This window comes from Ooceraea biroi, chromosome 9 (assembly GCF_003672135.1).
Source record: "Ooceraea biroi isolate clonal line C1 chromosome 9, Obir_v5.4, whole genome shotgun sequence".
Lineage (NCBI taxonomy): Eukaryota > Metazoa > Arthropoda > Insecta > Hymenoptera > Formicidae > Ooceraea > Ooceraea biroi.
In genome coordinates this window covers 15,444,688-15,466,697 of record NC_039514.1, presented here as the reverse complement: position 1 = coordinate 15,466,697, position 22,010 = coordinate 15,444,688, and the positions used below count along the sequence as shown (strand labels likewise).

General features: G+C 42.3%; 4 protein-coding genes across 7 annotated transcripts; 3 read left to right on the top strand and 1 right to left on the bottom strand.

Moving 5' to 3' along the window:
- Positions 1-73: 73 nt before the first annotated feature.
- Positions 74-4,467, bottom strand: LOC105279454 (adenylosuccinate synthetase). 2 transcript variants are annotated; one of them, XM_011339244.3, is made up of 6 exons: positions 4,074-4,465; positions 2,677-2,779; positions 1,968-2,331; positions 1,331-1,723; positions 987-1,243; positions 74-903 (listed from the first exon to the last, which is right to left on the bottom strand). In XM_011339244.3, exons 1-6 carry the CDS (start codon positions 4,260-4,262, stop codon positions 854-856), a joined length of 1,356 nt encoding a protein of 451 aa, XP_011337546.1. In that variant the 5' UTR covers positions 4,263-4,465; the 3' UTR covers positions 74-853. The 2 variants fall into 2 exon arrangements, with proteins under 2 accessions (XP_011337546.1, XP_011337547.1); XM_011339245.3 differs by lacking the exon at positions 2,677-2,779 and having other exon boundaries at positions 4,074-4,467.
- Positions 4,468-8,734: 4,267 nt separating this feature from the next.
- On the top strand, positions 8,735-10,640 carry LOC105279455 (homeobox protein MSX-2). Its single transcript, XM_011339246.3, has 2 exons — positions 8,735-9,650; positions 10,410-10,640. The coding sequence occupies exons 1-2, from the start codon at positions 8,916-8,918 to the stop codon at positions 10,482-10,484; spliced, it is 810 nt and encodes a 269-aa protein (XP_011337548.1). The 5' UTR covers positions 8,735-8,915; the 3' UTR covers positions 10,485-10,640.
- Positions 10,641-13,248: 2,608 nt separating this feature from the next.
- LOC105279456 (COP9 signalosome complex subunit 1) lies at positions 13,249-15,960 on the top strand. Of its 2 annotated transcripts, none has more exons than XM_011339248.3 (5): positions 13,249-13,462; positions 13,657-13,749; positions 13,871-14,995; positions 15,138-15,266; positions 15,416-15,960. In XM_011339248.3, exons 1-5 carry the CDS (start codon positions 13,436-13,438, stop codon positions 15,491-15,493), a joined length of 1,452 nt encoding a protein of 483 aa, XP_011337550.1. In that variant the 5' UTR covers positions 13,249-13,435; the 3' UTR covers positions 15,494-15,960. The 2 variants fall into 2 exon arrangements, with proteins under 2 accessions (XP_011337550.1, XP_011337549.1); XM_011339247.3 differs by having other exon boundaries at positions 13,251-13,462; positions 15,138-15,272.
- Positions 15,961-18,546: 2,586 nt separating this feature from the next.
- Positions 18,547-21,988, top strand: LOC105279457 (signal recognition particle 54 kDa protein). 2 transcript variants are annotated; one of them, XM_011339250.3, is made up of 9 exons: positions 18,550-18,972; positions 19,454-19,630; positions 19,761-19,990; positions 20,080-20,230; positions 20,313-20,461; positions 20,568-20,829; positions 20,972-21,080; positions 21,163-21,429; positions 21,597-21,988. In XM_011339250.3, exons 1-9 carry the CDS (start codon positions 18,895-18,897, stop codon positions 21,692-21,694), a joined length of 1,521 nt encoding a protein of 506 aa, XP_011337552.1. In that variant the 5' UTR covers positions 18,550-18,894; the 3' UTR covers positions 21,695-21,988. The 2 variants fall into 2 exon arrangements, with proteins under 2 accessions (XP_011337551.1, XP_011337552.1); XM_011339249.3 differs by lacking the exon at positions 21,597-21,988 and having other exon boundaries at positions 18,547-18,972; positions 21,163-21,590.
- Positions 21,989-22,010: the final 22 nt, after the last annotated feature.

The following is a 22,010-nucleotide window of genomic DNA, read 5'->3' as shown; positions in this document are numbered from 1 at the left end:
GAAGAATCCAGATATGCTGGATGCGTTCGCTGAAGGTTAGCGCGCGATGCGAGACAGAAAGTAGCCGGCAAAGTACTACAAAGAACGGTGTATAATTACAAGTCCAAACTGCTAACATCATCGGGATACGCAATTATATTTTGTAAATCGTAATCTTGCGCGTTGTGTATATATATATTATATACAGATACACAGATTGCTGGTCGACGCGAGCAGATAGCAGAATGTAGATACATTATCGTTACTGATACGGTCGCTAAGCTGAGGACTGTCACAGTCGCGGCGAGCTGCGATACCCGATATCTTTCGACACACACATCGAGATGTTATCGGTTTCTTTCTCTCTGCTTCTCTCGCGTTCCGAGTGCGCTGCATGGAGAACGTGGCAGCATATTGTCGAATTCAGCACGAATTCGCGGATACATTCCTACATGTGTGACACATAAAAGCCAACGATTAAAGATATAATAATAATGATTGCTCAAATTCGAACGTATCTTGACGCATCTCTAATAACAAAGTCTATTTAAAATAGACTGATGAAATAACGAACGGTCTCTTTACACAATCTTCGGCTTGCTCTGTTAGATACTGACTACGAAACAACTAAAAATGTTCGCATTGTCGATTGAACAACGCTGCGTGTGTGTGTGTGTGTGTGTGTGTATGTGTGTACATTCACGAGCACTCAAGTTTCGCAAATAATACTACGCTCGCTAAAAACTTATTAAGTTAAGATTCGTCTCCTGTGCGCTCATCAGCTTTGCGTTGCAAACATTACGGATAAAATTAAAATTAGTAATACATTTAATGCCGTGCGTTTAAGTAACATTTCCTCGTGAACCGTACGTCGTCAGAGAGCGATCACACTCTCGCGCCCCGCTCCCACGCCGATCCACTTGACTACAACAGAATAAGCCATTTCAGTTCCTTCTTCGATTCAAGTATAAGTATAGAATGCAATATATAGAAGCATATTCACGTACCTGGTACGTTTAAGTATTTCTCTATGAGTCTAATGTACTTGTGCGCGTTGGGTGGTAATTTTTCCAAGGAACGTACACCTTCGGTAGTGGACTGCCAACCTTCGAGTGTGTCATACACAGTCTCTATCTTCGCCAGCTCCCAAGTACTGCTCGGAAAATAATTTATATCCTTGCCATTTAAACGATATCCCACGCAAACTTTGATTTCGGCTAGCGTATCCAAAATGTCGAGTTTCGTTAAGCATATAGAAGTGTATCTGGAATGAAAAAGGTGCGAAGTCCTTGCCTTACATTGGTCTTAGCAATACGATAATTTGTACTATCGATACTTTCTGTACACGCACCCGTTAACCATTGTCGTAAATTTTAGCAACGGCAGATCGAGCCACCCGCAACGTCTCTTTCGCTTCGTGGTCACGCCGATCTCGTTGCCCCGTTTTTGCAGAAGCTCTCCGGTGGAATCCAAAAGCTCCGTGGGGAATGGCCCGTCGCCGACCCTGGTGGTGTAGGCTTTTACGACGCCGATTATCTCACCGATCGTACTGGGAGGTAAACCGAGACCCGTCGACACTCCACCTATACTGCAATTTGAACTGGTCACGTACGGGTAAGTACCAAAATCGATGTCCAACATCGCCGCGTTAGCACCCTCCACCAAGACCTTCTTGCCATCCTTTAACGCTTGATGCAAGTACTGCACCGTCTCCTTCACATATGGCCTTATACGTTCGGCGTACCTGCGCAGGATATCAGGCTACATGTTATTTGGAATCTGCCTTTAAAAGTTTACACATTTTATATATTTATTCAGGACAATTTTAATTAGAATAATTAAATATAACTTTTGAGGATTATAATTACCGAAAAAACCAAATTACGTATATTACTAAGAAATGAATTGCATTAGACTTAAAAATTAATCGAAAAATTGTATGACTGGAGATGTCAATAAAAAACAATCCAATATAAAATTCCACGTACTCTTTATAACGCTCTAATTCAGCTTTAACGTCGACGTGGAGGGCAGGGAACATCTTTTGATACGACGTAGCTAAGGCATTGAACTTTTGGGAAAACTGGTCAAAGTCCCCAAGGAGATCCCCGACTCTGAGTCCATTCCTGGCGGCTTTGCTCGAGTACGTCGGTCCTATACCCTTCTTCGTCGTTCCCAATGACTGTGTGCCTTTTTCTAATTCCTGCAGCCCATCAACCTGCTGATGAAAATCGAACACTAGATGTGCCCGATCTGATATTACAAGCCTGTCCTTCCAGTCCTCGAGTCCCTTGGCCTCGTTCTTTTCCAATTCCTCAAATAGACCAGGCAAGTGAATCACTACTCCGTTGCCTGCAAACAGAAGAAAGTCCGAATGAACAATATTAATTACCTCATAAATGCAATTTACGACGTTTGGCGGAATTATTCGAATAACAGTTTATTAAATACCTGTACATCTAGAGATAAATGCAAATATACGCAATACGAACAAGTGGAATAATTAACTGTTTATCTTAACATTAACAATCGTATCTCGTTCGCTTTTACTTCAATAAATTATTCGTTATTCTATATTTTTGTATTTTATATTAGTCACTAATACATTGCGTATGTAAAAACATGTTACAACTTTATAAGTGCAAACCATGATACAGATTTCATTAATTTTACTTGTTGATTTGAAAAGATCATTACCTATTACGGATTTGCATCTGGGATTGATTATTCCACTAGGCAGAAGGTGAAAGTCGAATTCGGCACCTTCTACAACTACGGTATGCCCTGCATTATTTCCTCCCTGTGGAATTACATTAATAATTGAAGAAACAGGGGCTTGCCGTCATTGTATAACAGAAAACTACGCTGTATAACTTGATTATTGAATCACAAATAAAGAACTTTTTAGATATATAAGCAAAAATATTAATCGTGATATTAATTATGAAAGAATATATACATATATATAAATATATATTTGTAGAATATATAAAAGTGTATATAAATGTATCAGAAATATATATCTCAAACTGTAAAAATATACTTTACTACAGAAACATGCTTTAACATCATGGTCTAAAGACGAAAGCTTCACAAAGGCAAGACGTGAAGGGAAACAAAGGATATAGTCTTATATCAGATAAATAACACTAGATTAGATTCTAAAGAATAACACATTGATATAACGCGGTTTTCCTTAATAATATTTATTCCTACTGTTGTTAAGAAATATATATATGTATATATATATATTTCTTCAGCATATATGTATATACATACATACATACATACATACATATATATATATATATACACATACATATATGCACAGACAGATATTACATAATCTCTCCAGATTTTCTTACATCAATGTATTGATTAATTATTTATAGAGATATTAATTCTAACTCATTGATTATGAAGTACGAAGGTCGAAACAAAATATCCTTGTAACAAAAGCGATAAGGCCCAATCTATTCATTTACAAGGCAAAAGATACCATACAGGGAAAAAGTAGAAAGATCGAATAATTTCATGATTTTGGATCGTAAAAATGCGACGATAGATAATTTCGCGACTCTTTTGAAAATACATTTCATCGATGACTAGCAATTATTATGTAACATCAAACTTTGAAAGATATAGGTTATATCCAAGTGTTTGTAATACGCCTCGCTGGTCAGGTGACACGCGGTTGTCCCTAAAAATAAAACCGTGCAAAAAGAAAAGGAAAAGAGAAAACCGACATTCGTAAAACGGGTACGGTCGATCGTTCGAACGTAGAGCGAGAAAGAGACATCGAACGTTTCAAGAAATGTCTTTTTCCGACCTCTCGAAACATGACTGACGAGATTGAACACTATCCTAGTCGCCAGGTACGTGCCGTCCTTGTCACGAAGAAAAGGAAAATTTGCAAGGTCCGACAGGGAGCGCGGAATTAATTAAGCGCAAGATTAATCAATCGTTTGAGATTCTCCTAAAAGACAAATCCGGGATCATCGACTGGCGAGGTCGAGATCGAGGGGACGGAAAGCGCGTTGGCGCGAGATCGGAGCATGCTGAAGGAGGCAAAACTGCGACTTGGGGAAACGTACCTGACACCTGCAAACGATGTCGGCGTCCATCGCCAGCATATCCACGACCTTTCCCTTGCCCTCGTCGCCCCATTGCGCGCCGAGGACCACCGTGACCTTCGATATCGGCCCACCGCTTGCGGACATTCGTTGTTTCTTCCGCGGCGAGACCGGGGCGCCGTTGCCATTCGCCTGCTGAGCTTGCTCCATTCTCGGGCATGTACGCGCGGGACTCGGCCGTTGGTACGCGTTAACGGACAGCCGAGGAACGTCTGCGCGTCGCCGACAACTCCAGCGGAGCCTCCGCCAAGATGCTTCCTCCTCGCCGAGGAACAGCTGACGCAACGGAAGTCAGTCGGAACGATCGGAGCGAGCCGCCGCGTATCTCCGATGCTCCTCTTCCGTCTCATTCTAACCTCCCCGCTCGCTCCTATCCCCCGACGTCGCGGCGAACATAACCTACCTAACCTAAACCGTCCGACCTAACGCTGATTCCTATTGGACCGAGCTCTCGGCGCGTTCGATTTCGATCGGTTTCAAATTGCGCGATAAAGAGAAGCGATACACGCGACTCTTCTTTCTGGCTCCCAGATATATCAGATTGCCGTTCTATATGTCTACATTTGTAATTAAAATTTGTTTAAGATATCGTAGACTATAGAGGAAAGTCCCCGATTATGAGATACCATATTGATTTTGCCGAATGTAAGGAAATCTATAGGCAGAATTAAAAAATGTAATACGTTATCTTGAAGAGAATTTAATAAGCTTTAGGTTGGTCAAATGAAAAATCTAATTTAAATGTTATTTTTTCTGAAAATTAAAAAAATTTGAAAAAAGAGCTTTACGCAGGATCGAGAAAGTGTGCTCCTAATATAAGATACCTCGAGAAATCGGTGTTAAAAGTGCAAAATACATCAATATTGCAATTAAAAAACTTTATTAGATAGTTTTATAAAAATATTGCTGCCACAGCCTTCGCCAAATCTTCACGATTCCACTGTCGACGCTTCCTCGTTTCTCTAACCTCCATAGTCAGATTCTATAAAAATTAAATACACAAAAATTCGTAATATAAATTCGTATTAACTTTTCTTTAACCTTAAGTAGTATTTTCTTTCTTTTTATTACACTACATAATCCTCATATTCGAGCAATAATTATCTCATATTAAGAGTACCCTGAATTCTCATTATACGAGCCACATGCTTAGCGGTTTCGCGATCATGAAATTTAACCTCTACAATTAAGCAATTCAACAAATTGCGTATTTTCCTGTTACTACGATTCTACTCTATCATTGCATACTGAATTTATTGCCAACCATTTCTTTATTATATAATAAACAAGGTTTAAAGACTTACCTCAAGGTCCTTTGACATGTTCACAATTTCACAAACCTTTTCTTGTAAAAGTTAAGGGGACGCTGGAGTTGCTAGTGAACTATTTTTTCACTATAGCGATGGTAATTGCAGTTTCGAAAATTCTCTTTATTGCTTGTGCAGAATAAAAAATCCTTTTCCACAAATGAAGTATAGATAGAAAGAAAGCCCGCTCTACAGGACTTTATATTCAAAATGGAAAAAAGTTAGAAAAGACAAATGCAAGTTTTTAACTTTTTTCCATTTTGAGTATAAAGTCCTGTAGAGCGGGCTTTCTTTCTATCTATACTTCATTTGTGGAAAAGGATTTTTTATTCTGCACAAGCAATAAAGAGAATTTTCGAAACTGCAATTACCATCGCTATAGTGAAAAAATAGTTCACTAGCAACTCCAGCATCCCCTTAATAAATGCGGACGCCGATGGAAAGTTATGCGTCAAACGTCTGTGAAATGACAGTTTATTGTTCAAAAGCAAGCGCAAGTATAAAATAGCAATCTGATAAAATATTAATAATGAAGAACGGGTTAAGGGGATGCTGGAGTTGCTAGTGAACTATTTTTTCACTATAGCGATGGTAATTGCAGTTTCGAAAATTCTCTTTATTGTTTGTGCGGAATAAAAAATCCTTTTCCACAAATGAAGTATAGATAGAAAGAAAGCCAGCTCTACAGGAAAAAAGTTAGAAAAGACAAATGCAAGTTTCTAACTTTTTTCCATTTTGAATATAAAGTCCTGTAGAGCGGGCTTTCTTTCTATCTATACTTCATTTGTGGAAAAGGATTTTTTATTCTGCACAAGCAATAAAGAGAATTTTCGAAACTGCAATTACCATCGCTATAGTGAAAAAATAGTTCACTAGCAACTCCAGCATCCCCTTAATAAATGCGGACGCCGATGGAAAGTTATGCGTCAAACGTCTGTGAAATGACAGTTTATTGTTCAAAAGCAAGCGCAAGTATAAAATAGCAATCTGATAAAATATTAATAATAAAGAACAAGTTAAGGGGATGCTGGAGTTGCTAGTGAACTATTTTGTCACTATAGCGATGGTAATTGCAGTTTCGAAAATTCTCTTTATTGCTTGTGCAGAATCAAAAATCCTTTTCCACAAATGAAGTATAGATAGAAAGAAAGCTCGCTCTACAGGAAAAAAGTTAGAAAAGACAAATGCAAGTTTTTAACTTTTTTCCATTTTGAATATAAAGTCCTGTAGAGCGGGCTTTCTTTCTATCTATACTTCATTTGTGGAAAAGGATTTTTTATTCTGCACAAACAATAAAGAGAATTTTCGAAACTGCAATTACCATCGCTATAGTGAAAAAATAGTTCACTAGCAACTCCAGCATCCCCTTAAACGCAATAACGAACAATGAATTTTTCACTAAATACATTTTACACCAAGAGTAATAAGTTCATGGTGGTACTAACAGATGGTGCTCACTAGTTTAACAGAAACCCCATTATCTCATATTAGGAGCATATCTCATAATAGGGGATTCTCCTCTATATCACAAGGAACATGATTAACGATAGAAATTACAATGATATATGTTTCAGCCTTGAGTATTAAACATTATCGATTGTTTTTTTTTATTTCAATGTATAAATGATAACGTAATAAACGCTCACGTGACTATAGTTGCCGCCTAGGAAACCCGTTACTTTTTTTGTCTTCTTTCTCAGAACCGAGTTCTCGACCTTCAATGACGAGATGGAATGATATATAGTTTGACGGCTTGGATTTATTTTAGTGACATGATGCAATAAACAGGCATAAAATGCGTCTAGTATAACCAAACAAAAACCTGATCATGACAGAGACCGATAATTCGAAAGATAAGTTATCGCACGTAAAGCGCAAATTGCGCTCACCCTGAAACGTAAATAGCACTTTTATTTACTCTACGTTTGGATGTAACGAGAAACGAACGTGCTTCCTCGTTTCCAACGTTACTCGGGTTTCTCGAGCTCACGAGAAAATCGCGTTCGAATTTTTAAGTATATCCCAGGCAGCACACATTGGTTTCAAAACCGTTTCATAAACGTTTTGCCGTAACGTTTCATAACCATTTTATTGAAACGTTTATTTAGCAGAAAAATGTCCAACGAAAAAACGTTAGGAGAAACGTTTCAGAAACCATCAGAAAAATATTTATCATTCTATAAATCAGTGCCTCAAAGATAGACAGAGTTAAGTCACATTTTTGTAAAAAACTAGATTTTTATATTTTATGAATTACTTTCTAAATTTCGTGTAGTGGAATCTCACTTTTTTGAAATATCACTTCAAGTAACAGTGATCTCAAAAGTTTCAAAAGAAAAGAAGAAGAAAAGAGTATTGGATCGGTTTTCCGGATGGTTATTTATAAGGTGATAACACAAATGTTACTTGCGAGAACGTCACGTCTGGCCTGGCCATCTATCGGTCGCTTGGTGAATCAGAGGTGGGAATCGCACACGCTTGTGTTGATTTTTGTCTCTCGTTCCATAATCGAGTACATTGAAACGTATGATGTAAAAATAATGAATACTCGCAAAGTAAGTAGAAATTACTATTTTTTCTATATTAATTATATAATTTCCAATCAATTTAACAAAACACATTTTTCGTTTCTGTGGAAAGGTGAAAAATACGTTTTTAAAATTGAAGTCTAAAAACGGTTTCTATTGAAACCGTTTCTTAAATGGTACTTTATGTTTCTTAGACATTAGGTACGTCTAAGAAACATATATTAGGCTAACAGTGCTGCCTGGGATATGTGCCTTTCCAAACGATCTCTTTACGATCAGCTGTGAGACACAAGAAAAAATTCCAATTGTTTTCTTTTTGCCATCATTGCTGACCAGTCGGATATACGGATATACCACTTTGGAAAATCTGTTGCCGGCGCGATATCTCGATCTTCGCATTGAATCGAAATTGTAAATTTGTAACGGCAAGAAAGAGAACGGTTCTCGCAGGTTGCCCCATATCGAGTGTTCCACATTGTGGAAGCGAAGTGCACGAAGGTCCCGAGGTTTCTCGTGTGCATCGGCTGGATAACAATGGCGGGGCCAACGCGCGCACGCTGTTCAATATTTACATCGGCGGAGATGGATATATTACCGGATTAGATGACCCCCGTGGCTTTTTAATTATATAAGCCTCAGTGCATCGAGACATCTGCCCCATAGAAATCACCGGCGGCTCGTCGACGTGACGAGGGAGGGGGAGAGCGGAGGAAAATACTCCTCTCTCTCTCTCTCTCTCTCTCTCCTGCCCTCTCGCTCGGGATCCGTTTCCCTCGCTACAGAGTATCAATTACATTGTTATTAGCCGCACGGGGGCACGGTGGCTGAGCGATGCGGTTACGGATAATACGCTGGTATAAGAGCATGCACGACAATGGGGGAGAGGGAGAGCCGAGGGGACAGGTACGGTGCGCGAGTCCCGTCGTGCGGGCAACGCGATAGCCATCGCGCGTGCAACTACGCGTCTAATGCGGAATCCGCCGCAAAAGGCCGAGGATGCGCCTCGCGAAAAGAGAAAAAGAGAACAGAGAGAGAGAGAGAAAAGGAAGGAGGGAGGGTACGTGCCCCACGGGACCCATGGACGCGTCCTCGAGTACTCGTATACGCACGTACGCATTCGCGTATATATAGCGAAGGGTTCGCCCTTGGGCGGATTTAGTGGAACGTTATTCGGGATGACGAGCGAAGCGCGAGGCTCGCGGACGAGCAACACGGACTTCAGCATAGCCCGCATCCTGGGGGACGACCGTCGGCGTTCGCTGCCCTCGGTAGACCGGGAAACCGCGCGGAAACGGCGAACGCACGGGCTGGACCGCGAGCATGCGTTTCGAGGGGCGGGTAACGAGGAGGCGCGGGAGGCGGACGTCGACGCGGAGGAGGCAGGCCGGGAGGTGTCGGGAGGAAACGTTGAGGGAACATCGCCGGACGTGGCGACGGGGCGACGAAGTGGAGGAGGCAACGACGGGAGCGCGGCTCGGAGGACCGACCTAACGTGGCTGCAGTACACGCGTTACAGGCCGCCGAGACTACCCCGGAAATCCGCGGCGGAGAAGCGGATGAAGCGACGAACGGGCGAGCAGCCGCGCATTCCGTTCTCGTCACCTCAGTTGCGAGTGCTGGAGGACAGATACAAGAGGAACGCCTACCTGTCCAGGAACGACGTCGTCGAAATGTCGGCGACGTTGCGGCTGCCACAGAATAAAGTACGTCAAGTTGGTAGAAGCGGATCCTCCAGTTTGATGCTTCAAATATATTTGAATATATTATTCGAATATATTGAACTTTCTCTCAATCGTTGTCAATTTACACGAATTTATCGGGATTTTACACGAATTTATCGGGAAATAAACGATTAAGATCAATCGAATCTACGTTGGGAACAAAAGTCTTGTGTAAAAGTATTGTAAATATAATATTCGGGTCATTCATTATTTAAACATTTATTGAGGTAAAAGAATCATTCGCGCAGTCGTAGCATTGAAATTTCATTTTAGCGGCAAGTTTAAATTCGAAAGCTCGCGCTTGCGCGTTCTTGCGCGACTCTATGCAGGTAAAACAAATCCCTACCTTACCGTCTAGAGACAGTTGATAATCTATTTGAATAATTCTTACATCCATGATTTAAATAGATCATGGATGTAAGAATTACTGGATGGAGTGTATGTCCGCGGGGGTGAAGCCAGAGGGGCAGAGAGAGTATGAACAACCAAGATGGCGATGACGGTTAATATCACGGTATATTTGTATATTTGTACGCGATCCGGCATGTTGTAGGTTTACTTTTCACTGCTGCAATTTAGAATTCTCCACGCGATGTCTTAAATCACGATAGGACGTGAAGATAGATGTACTCTACAACTGTACTTTACACTCCATCCAGTAATTCTTACATCCATGATTTGAATAGTAATTTGGTGTATCGTGTTATTACATGGAAAAAGAAATAATTTATCTTTTTACAGATAAAGATCTGGTTTCAAAATCGTCGAGCGAGGCAGAGGCGCGAATCGCTGAACTCGACAATCTTGGCGCGATGACGCAACGACGACGGGAGCTGGTGATGACAACAGCCACGGGATCCGGGCGAAGGAAAATTTTGGAGGTCAACGTACGGAGGCAGCTTCCGAGAACCGGGCTTACTATTTATCTTATGCTCTCAACTGTTGTACAAATAAATCTACCTACGATTTCTACGTACCGCTATCATTTCGCAATGTTTGCGCGAAGGCATAAGCGTGCGCCGAAGCGGTTGAAAATGCGCACACACTTTCCCAGATAGCCAAGTCTGCCGAAAGCAGATGATGCCAACTATCTGCTATCAACTATTGCCAGCCAAAAGACAACAAATTTGATACAGAAGTTGTTATTAACGATTAATTCGACGAATTGGTGCCAGAAATGTAACGGAGCTTGCTCGCAAAATCTAAGAACAGATTGGCGGCAGAAACCGAGCAGAATCCGCAAACGTGGCTCGAAGTCGGATTGTCGACAGAAACCGAGCAAGATCTGCGCGCGCGGAATCTAACGGCAGATTGGCGGCAGAAACCGAACAGGATCCGCAGCTTTTGACGGTATTCAAATTTACACGGCTATGAATGTGCGTTTTCGCTCCGCACCGCTATGCGGTGCACGCGTCGAGTTCTTACTCGATGTTAAGATTTAGCCTAACAGTTATATAAGTTAATATACGCGCCTTGGCACGATATATTAATTTTTCTGAAAATTTTTGCACTTGCGGCACGGAGGCTCCCATGGACAACGTCCACGTAGTTCACGCACGCCACGAGCAATCCGAAGTTCGAAAGCAAAGTTCGGACTTCGGGTTAGAATAAATTAACAATAAGAGAGAGATTATGCAACGAACTGTCAGAAAGACACATCAAGCCAAATGTACTTTAATTTAACAAACAAACAAATGCGTTCTTTTAACACATGGTAATATAAAATGCCAATTTATAGTGTGTTAAAAGTAAACGCATGCTTTAATATATCGTAAATATGAACGGCCAAAAGCTGCAGATTCTGTTCGGTTTCTGCCGTCAATCTGCCGTCAGATGTTAACAGATCCCGCTCGGTTTCTGCCGCCAATCCGCTGTCAATCTGCCGTCAGATGTTAACAGATCCCGCTCGGTTTCTGCCGCCAATCCGCTGTCAATCTGCCGTCAGATGTTAACAGATCCCGCTCGGTTTCTGCCGCCAATCCGCTGTCAATCTGCCGTCAGATGTTAACAGATCCCGCTCGGTTTCTGCCGCCAATCCGCTGTCAATCTGCCGTCAGATGTTAACAGATCCCGCTCGGTTTCTGCCGCCAATCTGCCGTCAGATGTTAACAGATCCCGCTCGGTTTCTGCCGCCAATCTGCCGTCAATCTGCCGTCAGATGTTAACAGATCCCGCTCGGTTTCTGCCACCAATCTGCCGTCAGATGTTAACAGATCCCGCTCGGTTTCTGCCACCAATCTGCCGTCAATCTGCCGTCAGATGTTAACAGATCCCGCTCGGTTTCTGCCGCCAATCCGCTGTCAATCTGCCGTCAGATGTTAACAGATCCCGCTCGGTTTCTGCCGCCAATCTGCTGTCAGATGTTAACAGATCCCGCTCGGTTTCTGCCACCAATCCGCTGTCAATCTGCCGTCAGATGTTAACAGATCCCGCTCGGTTTCTGCCGCCAATCCGCTGTCAATCTGCCGTCAGATGTTAACAGATCCCGCTCGGTTTCTGCCGCCAATCTACTGTCAGATGTTAACAGATCCCGCTCGGTTTCTGCCGCCAATCTGCCGTCAATCTGCCGTCAGATGTTAACAGATCCCGCTCGGTTTCTGCCGCCAATCTGCCGTCAATCTGCCGTCAGATGTTAACAGATCCCGCTCGGTTTCTGCCACCAATCTGCCGTCAATCTGCCGTCAGATGTTAACAGATCCCGCTCGGTTTCTGCCGCCAATCTGCCGTCAATCTGCCGTCAGATGTTAACAGATCCCGCTCGGTTTCTGCCGCCAATCCGCTGTCAGAGTCCGTTGGCAGGCTCTGCTGACGGATCACTGTCCTAATGCGGACACAACGGACGCCAATTTGCTATCAACTTCCGCAGTAATCCGTTGCCAATCTGCTGGCAGATTGCACACATTTTGCTCACTGGGTTCCTACGTAATCGGAGAGTCATTGCGATTCTCGAATGGACGGAAAAAACCTCGTTGCCGCCATAAATTACGGAATACGCAAAGCGAACGGATAAGACCCCGCAACTCGCTCGCAACGATAAAAAGTGCGACCGCGGAATATTTCCGCGCCGCGCAATTATGTTCGCGCATGCGAAAAATTACGGGCAGGCGCGATAGTGAGCCAAGATAAATAAGCCGGGCGATGATTTGCACTGGCGTGCCGCAGTAAAACGCACCGAGCGGAACGTCAGGGGAGGATCGAGGGGGGTTATGAATCTCGTTCCGTTATCTCATCGTGCCAACCGCAACGTAATTCTGGCGACGGTCGCGAGAGGTCGCGAGCGATCGGTTCCTGTGGCAAATGCGCGTCACATGTATGTTCTGTTGGACGTATAGGTTGCACGGGATATAATCACGACTCGTATGATCACGAACGAACACAAAAATACTTTATTATAATGTTAATGTCTTATAACAAACAACGCACGAAAAGGGTTAACACTTCTGTGTATGTACTACAAAATACTAACTGCTTAATAACTAAACTAACAACTGCGCGCGCAACAACATGGCGCGAAAGTGTTCGTAAAATCAACCATAAACTAAAAGGTAAAAGAAAGTCGGTTTAAGACCGCCACATTCCTCCGCGACGCGATCGCGATAGTCGCCGTTCCGTTGGCTCGATGGCTTGGCACCAGCGGATCTGCGGTGTGTGTGTGCGGCGTATTTAATTTATGTATGTATGCACGCGTAGTTGAACGGCAATCTTTCTACCGAGGTAAAGAGTCACGCCGATCTTGCACCGTGTCGACGTAACGAATCAGGTTAATAATGCCGTTGCAAGTTCACGACGTACAGGTAATTCGCCCAATTAGCGTCGGGCATGCGATCCTCCTCCCTTTCGCGACACGAGACGGATTTAAAGCGTGAGGTTATCCGCGACCACTCGCTCGTGCATTCCTCTCCGTCGTATCTTTCGCGGTTCCTGCTCCCGGTCCGACTAATCCTTACGGAACGCTGCGCGAGATTGTAACACGTATTCCTCTCCGCAGCAAAATGTCGTGGAGCCAATGCAGGTTGATGCTCCTGCAGAGGATAATGATAATGCTGAGGAAGAACCGTATGTAGTGGAAAATCCGACGCTGGTACGTACACGGAAAAGTTACCCGCGCTAACCCCGGGAGTTCGTTGACGGAACGTCGCGGATGTTCTTCGCGTACATCGATTCCGTTTCGTCACCGTTTTCACGTTCCTCTCTTCTTTCAGGATCTAGAGGTATATGCCAACAGCTATACTGGACTTGCAAAGTTGTACAGGCTCATATACATCGCCGACCATTGCCCGTCGCTGCGGATAGAGGCGCTGAAAATGGCAATTGCCTACGTGATGACCACGTACAACGTATCGCTCTACATCGCACTGCACAAGAAGCTCGTGCAGGCAATGGGCACTCCTGGACTACCAGACGTGGCAGCGCAGTCGACCTCCCAGGACGTGCTCACGATGGATCAGACATGGGTGGAAACGCGATCCAAGAAAGCCGCTCTCAAGCTGGAAAAGTTCGACACGGATCTAAAAAATTACAAGAGCAACTCGATCAAGGAGAGTATCCGGAGGGGTCACGACGACCTCGGTGATCATTATCTGAACTGCGGCGATCTGGTTCATGCCCTAAAATGTTACTCCCGTGCGCGGGACTACTGCACCAGCGGCAAGCACGTCGTGAATATGTGTTTGAACGTAATCAAAGTTTCCGCCTACCTGCAGAACTGGTCGCATGTACTTAGTTATGTCACCAAGGCTGAGAGTACGCCAGACTTCCCAGACTTGCACGGCAAAGAGAATAATCATCAAGCTATACTCACTAAGCTGAAGGTGGCCGCGGGCCTGGCGGAGCTGGCGACTAGAAAGTATAAAATGGCCGCGAAACACTTCTTGCAAGCGTCGTTGGATCACTGCGACTGTCCTGAGTTACTGTCGCCTGGAAACGTGGCGCTTTACGGTGGACTCTGTGCTTTAGCCACGTTCGACAGGCACGAACTGCAGAAACAAGTTATCTTTAGTAGTTCCTTCAAATTGTTCTTAGAGTTAGAGCCGCAATTGCGTGATATTATTTTCAAGTTCTATGAATCAAAGTACGCGTCCTGTTTGAAGTTGCTCGACGAGATAAAGGATAACATCCTGCTGGATATGTACATAGCGCCGCATGTGAATCTGTTGTATACGCAGATACGAAATAGGGCTTTGATACAGTACTTCAGTCCTTACCTGAGCGCGGACATGAGGCGAATGGCAACCGCGTTCAATAGAACTGTATCCGAACTAGAAGACGAGCTCATGCAACTCATCCTCGATGGCCAGATTCAGGCTCGTATCGATTCGCATAACAAGGTGAGAATTGTTTCGAGGCTTTTTTTATTACGATATATTTTTCTTTGAAGGAAATTTTCAAGGCATGCAAAATTTTGACGAAATCATCGTCAAAAGATGCACAACAGTTGATTTATTATTCTTATAAATGCGATTCCTGCAGATTTTGTACGCAAAGGACGTCGACCAGCGCAGCACCACCTTTGAGAAGTCCATGAGCGTTGGGAGGGATTATCAGAGGCGCACTCGCATGTTGATCCTGAGAGCCGCGATGTTGAAACAACAGATTCATGTAAAGGTAATCTGCGATCGAGAAAAGTGTCCCGGAAATCGTTTCCGTTCGCTTTTCCTCGCTATTGCGCTATGTATTAAAAATTAAGCAAAGTGAAGTTCACAAGAATGACGTGCCTTTACTCGAATACGCAATTTCTGTTGTGACAGAGCCCTCAACGTGACAGCACACAGGGAGGTGAGATGTCGGTAGCGCCTGGGAATGGCACTCTAGCGGCGAAAAATTGAGATTGCGTGCGTGTTGATTTATCTCGCCAGACGAAACAGATTTTAATGCGTGTCAACTGCCACGACTAGGTATGAGATACGACAAATTCACTACCAGCACGTTCGGCATTGTGTTACTTCGATGTGAAGTCAATGTCTTATACCTCATCTACGTATAATACATGATATGTATATAATACCGTTAACGTTGTGTTACTACGAAGCGCAAGGCAGCGTTCTTTCTCAATTCAACATGATCATACGTCATATAAATGAGGACAATGTGTAACATAGACCATGTTTTCGTTCGTTTAACGTACTAATGTGTTTTCTCTCTTTCTGTTTCGAGAAAGTCACATCGAAGACTTGTGTAAGACTTAAATTTGCCTGTGTATAAGCGATGAATGAACCTAAGACTTTTAACGTACTCTCCACTGGGATTTACTTAGAATAATTATCAATAAATTCATTACATATTACGTTGCATGTGAAACCGTCATCTTTCCATTTCAGCCCGCTCAATTTTTCTGCCCTTCGAATCTTATAATCCGATAGAGGAAGCGAGCTGACTCTGATCATCGTGTTCTTTTATTTGTATTATTATCTTTTTTTATAGATATACGTATCAATATTTGCCGCGTAAAGGCTGTCATCTGTTTTCGTCCAGAAACGACAAAGTTGGATCAGTTAAGGGGATGCTGGAGTTGCTAGTGAACTATTTCTTGCGATTCAAAATGGAAAAAAGTTAGAAAAGACAAATGCAAGTTTTTAACTTTTTTCTATTTTGAATATAAAGTCCTGTAGAGCGGGCTTTCTTTCTATCTATACTTCATTTGTGGAAAAGGATTTTTTATTCTGCACAAACAATAAAGAGAATTTTCGAAACTGCAATTACCATCGCTATAGTGAAAAAATAGTTCACTAGCAACTCCAGCTTCCCCTTAATAAATGCGGACGCCGATGGAAAGTTATGCGTCAAACGTCTGTGAAATGACAGTTCATTGTTCAAAAGCAAGCGCAAGTATAAAATAGCAATCTGATAAAATATTAATAATGAAGAACAGGTTAAGGGGATGCTGGAGTTGCTAGTGAACTATTTTTTCACTATAGCGATGGTAATTGCAGTTTCGAAAATTCTCTTTATTGTTTGTGCAGAATAAAAAATCCTTTTCCACAAATGAAGTATAGATAGAAAGAAAGCCCGCTCTACAGGAAAAAAGTTAGAAAAGACAAATGCAAGTTTTTAACTTTTTTCCATTTTGAATATAAAGTCCCATAGAACGGGCTTTCTTTCTATCTATACTTCATTTGTGGAAAAGGATTTTTGATTCTGCACAAGCAATAAAGAGAATTTTCGAAACTGCAATTACCATCGCTATAGTGAAAAAATAGTTCATTAGCAACTCCAGCTTCCCCTTAATAAATGCGGACGCCGATGGAAAGTTATGCGTCAAACGTCTGTGAAATGACAGTTCATTGTTCAAAAGCAAGCGCAAGTATAAAATAGCAATCTGATAAAATATTAATAATGAAGAACGGGTTAAGGGGATGCTGGAGTTGCTAGTGAACTATTTTTTCACTATAGCGATGGTAATTGCAGTTTCGAAAATTCTCTTTATTGTTTGTGCAGAATAAAAAATCCTTTTCCACAAATGAAGTATAGATAGAAAGAAAGCCCGCTCTACAGGAAAAAAGTTAGAAAAGACAAATGCAAGTTTTTAACTTTTTTCTATTTTGAATATAAAGTCCTGTAGAGCGGGCTTTCTTTCTATCTATACTTCATTTGTGGAAAAGGATTTTTGATTCTGCACAAACAATAAAGAGAATTTTCGAAACTGCAATTACCATCGCTATAGTGAAAAAATAGTTCACTAGCAACTCCAGCTTCCTCTTAATAAATGCGGACGCCGATGGAAAGTTATGCGTCAAACGTCTGTGAAATGACAGTTCATTGTTCAAAAGCAAGCGCAAGTATAAAATAGCAATCTGATAAAATATTAATAATGAAGAACAGGTTAAGGGGATGCTGGAGTTGCTAGTGAACTATTTTTTCACTATAGCGATGGTAATTGCAGTTTCGAAAATTCTCTTTATTGTTTGTGCGGAATAAAAAATCCTTTTCCACAAATGAAGTATAGATAGAAAGAAAGCCCGCTCTACAGGAAAAAAGTTAGAAAAGACAAATGCAAGTTTTTAACTTTTTTCTATTTTGAATATAAAGTCCTGTAGAGCGGGCTTTCTTTCTATCTATACTTCATTTGTGGAAAAGGATTTTTTATTCTGCACAAACAATAAAGAGAATTTTCGAAACTGCAATTACCATCGCTATAGTGAAAAAATAGTTCATTAGCAACTCCAGCTTCCCCTTAATAAATGCGGACGCCGATGGAAAGTTATGCGTCAAACGTCTGTGAAATGACAGTTCATTGTTCAAAAGCAAGCGCAAGTATAAAATAGCAATCTGATAAAATATTAATAATGAAGAACAACAGGTTAAGGGGATGCTGGAGTTGCTAGTGAACTATTTTTTCACTATAGCGATGGTAATTGCAGTTTCGAAAATTCTCTTTATTGTTTGTGCAGAATAAAAAATCCTTTTCCACAAATGAAGTATGAATAGAAAGAAAGTCCGCTCTACAGGACTTTATATTCAAAATGGAAAAAAGTTAGAAAAGACAAATGCAAGTTTTTAACTTTTTTCTATTTTGAATATAAAGTCCTGTAGAGCGGGCTTTCTTTCTATCTATACTTCATTTGTGGAAAAGGATTTTTTATTCTGCACAAACAATAAAGAGAATTTTCGAAACTGCAATTACCATCGCTATAGTGAAAAAATAGTTCATTAGCAACTCCAGCATCCCCTTAAATAATAATTCACGAGATAACTGGATGTGAAAGCGAGCAACGAGCGAACGAGCCATCAGAACGAAAATCATCAAGATAATAAAAGGAATTAAAAGAAAATTATTGTAAGCGAGCTTTAGGTCCGATGGTAACAGTCTGAAGTCGCCGGCGGACGACCGCCTTGCCGACCCGGAAGTGCCCAACTTCACACTCCAGAACGTAGATGACGTTGATTGTACGTGCGCGCACTGATCAATATGGATGCTGGCTGCGTCCGAGGTCCGTTCGTCGGTGCCGTGCGTAAACAGGTCGCGCGACCTTTTTGAAAGGGCGAACGTGCGAACAATCGCCGTCGGTGGGTTTTCTCGCTCCGCTCGAGCCGCGCGCCGTGCAGGTCGAAGTCGCGAGTCACTCGCGCGCGGTCGTACCTTCGCGACCGGATGTGTCGTCATGTCGCGTTGGCCGAGCTCGTGCATCATGACACATTTTACACACTAACACTCTGACCGCCAAAAAAACATCGTGTGTTACATCGTAGATTTTACTTTGCGCGGACGTGAACGAGACAACGTCCCAGGATGGTTCTCGCGGACCTCGGGCGTAAAATTACGTCCGCCCTGCGGTCGCTGAGCAACGCGACCGTCATCAATGAGGAGGTAAGGGCTGCCCTCGGCGACACTCGCCCGCGTGCGGTGCGTGCGCGGGGATGATTCCCCGGCACTGGAGCAACCGCGATTTGAATCCTCGTAATTTCCATGTCCTCCAGATACAATTCGTATCCGCGTCGCCTTCACCTCGGCGCCGCGTGTTTGCGCCTCGAAATCACCATATGTCTCTAATAACCTCTCACGTGTACGTGTCAAACTCATGTTTACACCGTGGCTTGTAGCGGCGATTTGTGTCGAGCCGCGAAACGAGCGGACAACACGCGGAATCGCGGCTAATCGTCCGTTTCTTCGTGATATTATTCTTTTAGACGCAATTCTTGGCCGGGTTTTCTTTCATTTCATCAAAATTGTTTTTATACATACGTTATTCTTGGTGCACTACGTGTGTTCTTGCCAGTGTTTGGACCAGTTGCGTCCACATCGCACATGTGTTAAGTACGTTTATTGATAACCATGTCAATTTCAATAGGTTTTAAATTCTATGCTGAAGGAGATATGCGCAGCGTTGTTGGAAGCTGATGTAAATATTAGATTAGTGAAGAAATTGCGGGAGAATGTGCGTCAGGTTATCGATTTTGAGGATATGGCTGGTGGTCTTAATAAAAGGCGGATGATACAGAGCGCAGTTTTTAAAGAGCTCGTAAAGGTTGGTTTATTGTCCAATATATATTTGTAAAGATTACATCTAGATTTGTGAAAAGCTTATATAATACTAGATTATTTCTACAGAGATATTTACGTGTATATACAGCAATACATACTGACGATTCTTTTAGTTGATTGATCCTGGCGTTAAAGCGTACCAACCGGTAAAAGGCCGTCCTAACGTGATCATGTTTGTCGGTTTGCAAGGGTCTGGTAAAACGACCACTTGTACCAAACTTGCGTATCATTATCTTAAGAAAAACTGGAAGGCGTGTTTAGTATGTGCCGATACTTTCCGTGCTGGTGCGTACGATCAGATAAAACAGAACGCCACGAAAGCTAGGATACCATTTTATGGAAGGTAGGTCCATCGGAGGAGCAAAAGACACTTATTTTAGAATTATCATGCTGTCGTTTATTTATTTGCTAACGCACATTTTCTATTTTTAGTTACACAGAGGTAGATCCCGTAACGATCGCGCAAGATGGCGTCGACATGTTCAAGAAGGAAGGGTACGAAATAATTATTGTTGACACAAGTGGAAGGCACAAACAGGAAGAATCGTTATTCGAGGAGATGTTGCAAGTGGCCAATGCTGTGGTGAGCTTATAATTCAAATGCACGTTTTGTTTATACGCACGAAGGGACGGTACTCAAAACGCTAAATCTTGACGTGTTGCAGCAACCAGATAATATAATCTTCGTGATGGACGCAACGATAGGTCAGGCCTGCGAGGCTCAAGCGAAAGCTTTCAAGGAACGCGTCAACGTCGGCTCGATCATAATCACGAAATTGGATGGCCACGCGAAGGGTGGTGGTGCGCTTTCTGCGTAAGTTTTCTTTTCTTGTCCGCTCCTTCATGTAAATGAGCAACAAATAATGATCATCTTCACAAGTTAATTTTGTTTTATTGATATGCTATTTTGTCTTCTCCAGTGTTGCAGCGACACAAAGTCCTGTAATATTTGTTGGTACGGGAGAGCACATAGACGATCTAGAACCGTTTAAAACCAAACCGTTTATCAGTAAATTATTGGGCATGGGAGACATCGAGGGTCTCATTGACAAAGTGAACGAGCTCAATTTAGACGACAACGAGGAGTTGCTCGAAAAGATCAAGCACGGTCAATTTACCTTACGAGATATGTACGAACAGTTCCAAAATATCATGAAGATGGGACCATTTTCACAGTTAATGGTAAGCACCACCAATGATCGTTTACAACAATTAATATTCGTGTTGTACAGAGCAAGATCCGTAATGTTCAGTAATATGCAGAAGTTGTATTCTATAATGTATCGATATTCCATCACTAATTCTACAATTTCGTTGTATGTAGGGTATGATACCTGGATTCAGTCAAGACTTTATGTCGAAAGGCACAGAGCAGGAATCGATGGCGAGATTAAAGCGACTTATGACTATTATGGATAGTATGAACGATTCAGGTTCGTTTTTCTGATAATTTATTTTCTCTTATTTTCTCGAAGCGATTTTCGTTACATTACCTGTTATCCATGTATATTTCAGAATTGGACAGTAGAGACGGAGCTAAGTTATTTAGCAAACAGCCCGGGAGGATAGCGAGAGTAGCGAGAGGTTCTGGCGTAACGGAGAAGGAAGTCAAAGATTTAATTACGCAGTACACAAAGTTCGCAGCGGTCGTTAAAAAGATGGGCGGTATAAAGGGCTTGTTCAAGGCCGGCGACATGGCCAAGAACGTTAATCCTACGCAAATGGCGAAGCTGAATCATCAAATGGCCAAGATGATGGATCCACGTGTATTACATCAAATGGGTGAGCAATTCACAGGGTTTAACTTGTGGAAATACGCACATCATTGTGTGAAGTTTGCTCTGAATCTTGATACTTTGTTACATACATATATGCTAGAATTATTAATCCCATTTATAAGTTACATGGGTTTTAAGTTACAGCTTAATAATAAAGGAATCTGATTTCAGGTGGCATGCCAGGTTTGCAAAATATAATGAAACAGTTACAGCAAGGCGCCGCCGGTGGATTGGGAAATTTAATGGGCGGTTTCGGCGGTAAATCCTGAGATGAGGCACCGGGCAGTGCGACCACTGCCGTTAACGACTGTTACATACAACCCACGAGGAAATTACGTCGTATTTGAATCGCGACACGATAGGAGGAATTGCGTTCCGAGTTCTTTCTTTTCACACTAAATGTATTTTATAAATAACGGCATCTCGAGGAAAAAAACAATCACGTGTAACGGCAGCGACGTTTGATAGTAAATACCGCGGACGTCTTTCTAACAAAGCGCCCATCGAAATCGTTGAGAAATGTCTTTTGGTGTATAAGTACAATAAATTATCAAGATACTCTACGAAGTGCAACGTCGGAGGAAT